Source organism: Ctenocephalides felis, unplaced genomic scaffold, assembly GCF_003426905.1.
Source record: "Ctenocephalides felis isolate EL2017-DRISC unplaced genomic scaffold, ASM342690v1 CF-g0.4_SCAFFOLD_03570, whole genome shotgun sequence".
Taxonomy (NCBI): domain Eukaryota; kingdom Metazoa; phylum Arthropoda; class Insecta; order Siphonaptera; family Pulicidae; genus Ctenocephalides; species Ctenocephalides felis.
The window spans coordinates 3152796-3159819 of NW_020539724.1; the positions used below are offsets into that span (position 1 = coordinate 3152796).

The 7024-nt window shown below is 29.0% G+C and overlaps 1 protein-coding gene across 1 annotated transcript; it reads right to left on the reverse strand.

Moving 5' to 3' along the window:
* Positions 1 to 970: 970 nt before the first annotated feature.
* Positions 971 to 6723, reverse strand: LOC113383077. The gene is made up of 5 exons (XM_026621333.1): positions 6637 to 6723; positions 1691 to 2080; positions 1392 to 1581; positions 1146 to 1329; positions 971 to 1081 (listed from the first exon to the last, which is right to left on the reverse strand). Exons 2-5 carry the CDS (start codon positions 2064 to 2066, stop codon positions 971 to 973), a joined length of 861 nt encoding a protein of 286 aa, XP_026477118.1. The 5' UTR covers positions 2067 to 2080; positions 6637 to 6723.
* Positions 6724 to 7024: the final 301 nt, after the last annotated feature.

The window sequence follows — 7024 nt, forward strand, 5'->3', positions numbered from 1 at the left end:
AACCCTTCTTATATTGACTTTTGTGTATGAGATCTCTTTGGTTGTGTATTCGCCCTAAATAAATAGTGATTGATGCTATAGGTTCCAAAGCATAAATATTTCAGTACTGAGATCAGAAAATTTATTCTGATTAGTATTTAGATAAAGAGGACTTGGACAGTGCTGTTGTTTTTATTCTTAATCCATGTTAAGGCAAAGAATTAATTCTAAATCTGGCTTTACTAACATGGTAATACAAAAATCTTATAATCAATAGTTAGATAACTTATTAACAGCACAGGAATAAACTGTGTCTAAGCAAATAAATTCGATTTCCAATATCAATTAAAATAAAGCATCCATTCTTCTGTGACAAAGCTGATAAAACTCGCCTTCATTCCCTAAAAGGCCATTAAAAATCAAAAACAGAAGTTTGAAACAACAAAATCTATTAATAATTTAAAAGTTCGAAGCAAATTACTTCTAAAACGTTCGCTTTTAGATATGCCACGGAGTTTAGTTCAAAAGTTAGAAATGTATTTGTGCCAGAAGCTGCAGCGTACAAAATCGTACACAAAGGAGATTAAATTGATTTTTAAAACTTTGCACTTGGAACGACAATTGAAGCTATTGATTTGTAACATCAAATGTTACTTTCCTAATGTATTAATCTACTCCCGATGGAAAGAAATTATGATAAGACTTGTTTTTTCAATCATCTTCATCTTATAAGATAAGCACGGATCTGAGCCAACTCCTTGAAAACCCAGTACAACATTTCTGCTGATCTAAATTATGATTAATCAGGAGTAAATTACTATTTATTCCTTTACCTCGTTCTGTTGGACTTGATTTGTGGGACTAGATCCAGCACTTGGCCTTTTAGATTGCTCAATTTCCTGAGCATGGTTCAGAGGTGGTGCAGGCCGTTTTGTTGGAGAAGGCACTCGTGGCACTACATAGTCCCAGATTGGACGATCATCGTAGTCTTCTACTTGTCCAGGGAAGCGATTTCAATATCAGGCTTTTCTGTTGCACCAGGTCGATCAATGGTATTTGGACGTTTGGTTGGTCTAAAAGGTGGTAGGTAGGGCCTGTTATCCTGGAAAATAAATTTCAATTAAACTTTCAATTTACAAAAATGATTGGGATATAATATTACTTACATATGGATATCCAGGATTCCAGTAAACTCTGTTGATAGGGAAGTAACGAATGGATGTATCTGGAACCCAACGACCAATGCTAACAGGTGGTACTACTGGTAAGTAGTAGTTGGATGGTGATTGACGTGGTAACTGATAAAAATTACCATTATATCGACGTTCAAATGGATTCACAATATCGTAACTGGAAACAATGAAAAATTGATACATTTTTGTGCAAATGTGGAGACAAATTAATGTTTTTACCTTGGGCCTCCACATCTAGGAGTATATGGTAACAAACAAGGGTTACTGGCGTAAGATTCAGCAGTGACCAAATCATATGGAGCATCAGATTGTGGTTTGTCTATATCAGTGTCTTCAACTTTTTTGTCGTCTTTTTTATCACCACTTGCCCTTCGAGATCGTCTATGTTTGTGGTGTCTCCTGTGTCTTCCTATAGTAAGATAATCAATTTTGATTGATATAATTTTTGATACAATTAAATTATGGCAAACTATAGTATACATTCAATTTGTCTTTTGTTTATATAAATTAATCCTCACCTGATCTTTTATCTTTCTTTTTATGTTTTTCACAGTCTTTACTACCTTCTTCACAAACAACTTTGGGTACCAAAGCTTCATGTGAAGGTGGTATTAACGGGTTGTCATCAAAATATTTTTTATTAAACACCAGTTCTGCTGGTTTTAGTTTCTTGTCAATATTTACTTCTTCACTTTTCACTAAAATATTATCATCCTTCTTCTTGATGTCATCAGATGGAATAAGGACAATTGGTAAATCTAAGCTTGCTTCTTTGGAAGGCTCAGGGTTGTCTATAAATATTGGATGATGTTCTTCCTTGTGATGTACAGCTGTTGCTAGGGATATCGTTGATGCAACTAGTAGTAGAATGAATGCTTTTTGGTGTTTCGCCATAGTTATTGTTGTTACTGGAATAAAAAAATAAAGAATCAAGTTTTACATTGATCTTTCGAATAAATCATGCTATAAGTTAGCTTTTGCATTAATTATTAGAATAAGTGGGATAAGTGTTTTTCCAAGGGTAAATGACTACCAATTACTTAATCTGACTTTGATTTAGATGGTTAGACCGTTGTTGGTGAATCAAACAGGCAAGTTACTTAATTTGTTATGTTAGTACTTTGTAACAATTTTGATCCTGAGTTTGATCTTAGAAGAAAAAAACTGCTCAAATTCAGTATTTGTTTATTTATTAGGTAAATTAGGGAGGCATTTTGTATCAACCTCAATTAGGTAAATTGAGGGACGTTTCATAGGAAAATCTAAATTTAAATCCATCTATATTGTCCAATTGATTTCTAAAGTTCCATCGAATATCAGAATTCATGGAAATCAAATACAACCATGGCAATATATCGTTTGTGAAATATCTGTGTCAATTTGTAACATTTATGACATACTGTGAAATACGATTGCATTTCGTGCTCGCATATTGCGATTTAGTAGTACTCTGGCCAATATTATACTGTTGTAGAATTCCATAGAAATCCTATACCGACTGCATAATAATTAATCGACAAATTAATAATGGTCACTAATTATCCGATAATTATTTACGGCACGAATCTTTGTAACAATATTATGTATAACACATTCAAAGGCACGTGTTGTTAGTCTAGCAAGTTTAGCACGAGTTGGATCCAACCTTTTAATTAAGTTATTATTGGATGTAAATGAATATTTTTTGTACTTGTATGAATCAGAATTTATGCTAAACCACGTTTTATAAATTATATATATATAATATATATATATATATATATATATATATATATATATATATATATATATATTATCAGACATCAGTCCTTTAAGAGGCTGCAAAGGCATTTTTCATCACTTTGTTATTTCAAGGTCTGATATTTACTCGGTTAGCTTCGGTGTAATCTTAAAAGGGAAAATGAAGACGTCCTTATAATAACATCTCCAAGAAAATTGCGTGCGCTCCTTCACAATCTAATTTTCAGGCATCTAAGATGGACGAACAACATCACAAAGTTAGATGTTCTGCTTTACATTCTTTCGAATTACTTTTTAATTTCTTTGAAAGTTACTACAGGAAAAGTTTTTTTATGTGCAATCAGAGAGCAATCGAAAAGGAAGGCATTTTATATCGATCGGAGATTCTGAAAACCATCAGGGTCATTGGGGGATATTTGAATAATAACAATTGATATTGGTCTATCATATATTCATTTTTTGCTATTACGTGTTCTATGAGCTGCATTGAGCACTAGATAATACCAAAAATAAAAATTTTAATTTTAGTGAATATTTTATTGACTGCCCTTACCGTTGAGATCTAGTACATTAGAACAAAATTAGAATACCAAAATCGCCTTTATAATTGTGATATAGCAGCAATGTGCCAAAAGGCAATTTTCTCTTGGAAAAACACATTTCTATCTGTTCTCAAGTAAAAACCAATGTCACTACTGCTCGCCATCAGGCTGTCCGTGATGAGTATTAAATCTACAGCCAAACAACCAACTTCTGATTGAAATCCCAATATGTTATTATTATTACTATATGATTTTTTTTTTGACCGATCGAAAAACGTTATGCATTTCTGGTGATAATGTAATTTGCATGATTCCTGATTTTATATGATGAACTTCTGTATTGGATACAATGCCAAACTTTGATGAAGATTGAAACTTTTGTTACACTGAAAGTACTAAAGTTTTAATGAACGCGAAATAAACTCCGAAGATGATGATATGACAATGATTTAGTGGTACCAAAAGTTTTGTCTCTTCTTACTTTAGTTTTTGTTTGTGGCATATACAAATAATCATTTTTTCTATGAAACTGATAAAAATAGCATTTTTAGTTAAAATATACGGTTGAATTATTATGGCATATCAGTTCTAAAAAATTCCAAGTCGTTTATCAGTTTCATTTTCCATGATTATCAAAAATAGAAGTATTTTTATTAATTAGTAAAAGTTACTGTTCTAGTTACGTAAGAAAATTTAACTCGTACATAGTGTTTGATATTATGCTAATTTGTAAATAATTCAAATTATTAATATATATTTATATATATATATATATACGTGGTCTGTTCAAAAAGTACCCGGAATTTTCGTATATAAATATAAAATATTTATTTATTCGTCTACATTAATGTGGTCCCCTTCAAAGTAGTCCCCCCCAGATATAATACACTTATGCCAGCGTTTTTTCCAATTTTCGAAGCACCCTTGATATTCACTTTTTGATATGTCCTTGAGCACTCTCAGCGATTTTCTTCAATCGAGGAAAACCGCCGTCCTTTCATGGGTCTCTTCAACTTTGGGAATAGGAAAAAGTCACACGGAGCCATATCTGGTGAATTTTTGCACTTTGCAACACTTTATTTCATTTTTTACGCAAAATTTAATACAAATTCTTTGACTTTTCAATTCTTCCATTGTAAAAATCGCCGAGCTCAGAAAAACACGTCGAACCTTAGCGACTACCACAGACAAAGTAAACAGTGAATATAGCTGAAAATTTCATCATACTTTAGGGCATGTATACCAACACAATAAAAAAAAAATTTTTGACAATCAGACACTCCAGACCCGCGAAATTTAATTATTAGAAATTCCGGGTACTTTTTGAATAGACCACGTATATATAAATATTCTCAAATTTAATGAGTTGCATTTTGCCCTAAGACAATTTGCATGAGCTTCTCGATAGTAATTGACTTAACTAATGAGATATGTATTTGTGAATTTCTAACTATATATGTATAATTTATCTATCAATTTTTATTGAAAGTGATCTTCTAAATACAATTAATTTTTTTATAATTTCTCAATTTTTATATTGTAGCTTGACTTTTAAAATTACACAATTCTTTCTAATTTAAACAAAGACGTCAGATGTGGATTGAGGAACCTCGTAAAATCAACTAATAAAAGTCGGTTTCGTTTATATTTTTTTAAGTTTAAATACATTATCAACCATTCGCCAATTTAAGACTTTTCTGATTTGCGTAATACGAGTTTTTTAGGATTTTGAACTTGCCAGTATCGTGTGTAAATATTTACATTAGATTTTGCTCTCTTTGAATTTTACCGAGGTCATCTTATTTAAAGAATGAAATTCAGGCTGGTTAGTGTAAGAATTTCTTATGAAAGCACTTAATTGAAATTTATTTTTCTAAACGAGTCTGATGTGATGTTTCATTCATTTATATACATTTTTGCCCACACATGTAATAAAATATATCTTCTGATGAAAGAAAAATTATAATTAGTGTATTTGCAATAGGTTGCAATCTGTATATATTAAAGAAAAATATTTGGGAGTTATTTAGGCCAATTATGCCAAAAGCCAGATCGTTGTTTTCGAATAAATTGCATTTTAAAAATCGATGGAGCCGTCTTTGAGAAAACATCATTTAATCACACAGATTTAGCTCACACACTTATCCTAATTTTGATGCCTAACGATTCAGAATGACTAGAAGCGTCGAAGAAATTATATAATTGTGTAACGTTTTTTGACTGATTTTTAAAAAACTTAAGTATACGTTTTATACAATCGTTGAGTTTATAATACTAACAAGTTTTTTAATAATAAAATTTTAATACAAGTAATTTAATATTCACCATCAAATATTATAGAACAGTTAATATAATATAATAATAAAAATAATTATTTCAATAATTTAAACATGAACGTATATCTTAACTTATTTATTGTTTAATTTAATTTAATAACTTATTTAACCTTCTTATATATTTTAAATAATTTGCCTAAAAGTCATTATATTCTTTTTAATTTTAATACAAAATATCAAGATTGTTGAATGAAATATAAAATATTATAAATATATAAAAAATCTGCAACAATAATCAAAATTATAAATATAAACTTCTATATAAATTTTACGAGTAAATTAATTTTGAGAATGATTTATATTAGAAAATAATCTTTTTTGTACAAATTCAATTATTCATATAACTAATTATTGTTCATTTTAATAATATAACGGTATTGCATGATAATATTAATAATAATATTGATGATTTTTAATAAATTCTTCATTTTTTAATACAAATATCTTAAGATTTGTTCTGTTCTGTTAAAAGTTTAAGTTTTCAAATAAAAAAAAACTTGCAAAGAAGCAATGAAAGAATTATATATGTATATATATATATATATATATATATATATATATATTTTTCCATCTTTATATAATAATATAAATTTCACTGTAAATTCAAATTAAGTGCTAATATAGTTTCAAGGAAAGCCATTTACATTTTTGGTAACATTATACCCGAAACATATTTAAATAACTATAAAAATCAGAAATAATTTGAAAAAAACTTAACAATACAGAAAATTATTTAATTAAAATTAGTATCATGGGGAATTTGTATATAATTTTCTTAAATATGTAAAAATTGACTTGGTAACAAGGACGATAAATTTTGAATATTAATGAGCAAATACGACTCACCTTATTGATAACTAAAGTAATACTGTGTGCAATTCAAATTCTTATCACTATTTCAACACAAAATAATTTATTTTAACACATTTATTTTAGTGAAAAATTACTTTATCAATATATATTTATTAATTTTATTATTATTAAATTATTTTTTTTATTAAATTAATCCTTAGCTCTGTCCGCGGATAGAGCACGCCGGTAACTGACTTTTCTCTACTCAAGTCAATCGGTTTTGTTACAAAGAAACGCGTTCATGTTATCTTTACTAACAATAAAGTTTTGCTGATATGTTTAGAGGTAATTATTATGTACAATTTATTGCAATTAGTCATTCTTTAAGTAGTATTTGTTAATTGCGCTTTTGTTTATTGCAAACGCCAGTTTTGTGAGAAAA

Excerpts from the sequence above, each read along its gene's own strand:
- LOC113383077 (XM_026621333.1), bottom strand. The coding sequence starts at position 2,066 with ATGGCGAAACACCAAAAAGCATTCATTCTACTACTAGTTGCATCAACG. Across the intron at positions 1,582-1,690 it reads AAAGAAAGATAAAAGATCAG|GAAGACACAGGAGACACCAC; the intron begins GTGAGGATTAAT and ends ATCTTACTATAG. Across the intron at positions 1,082-1,145 it reads GGAATCCTGGATATCCATAT|GATAACAGGCCCTACCTACC; the intron begins GTAAGTAATATT and ends TTTATTTTCCAG.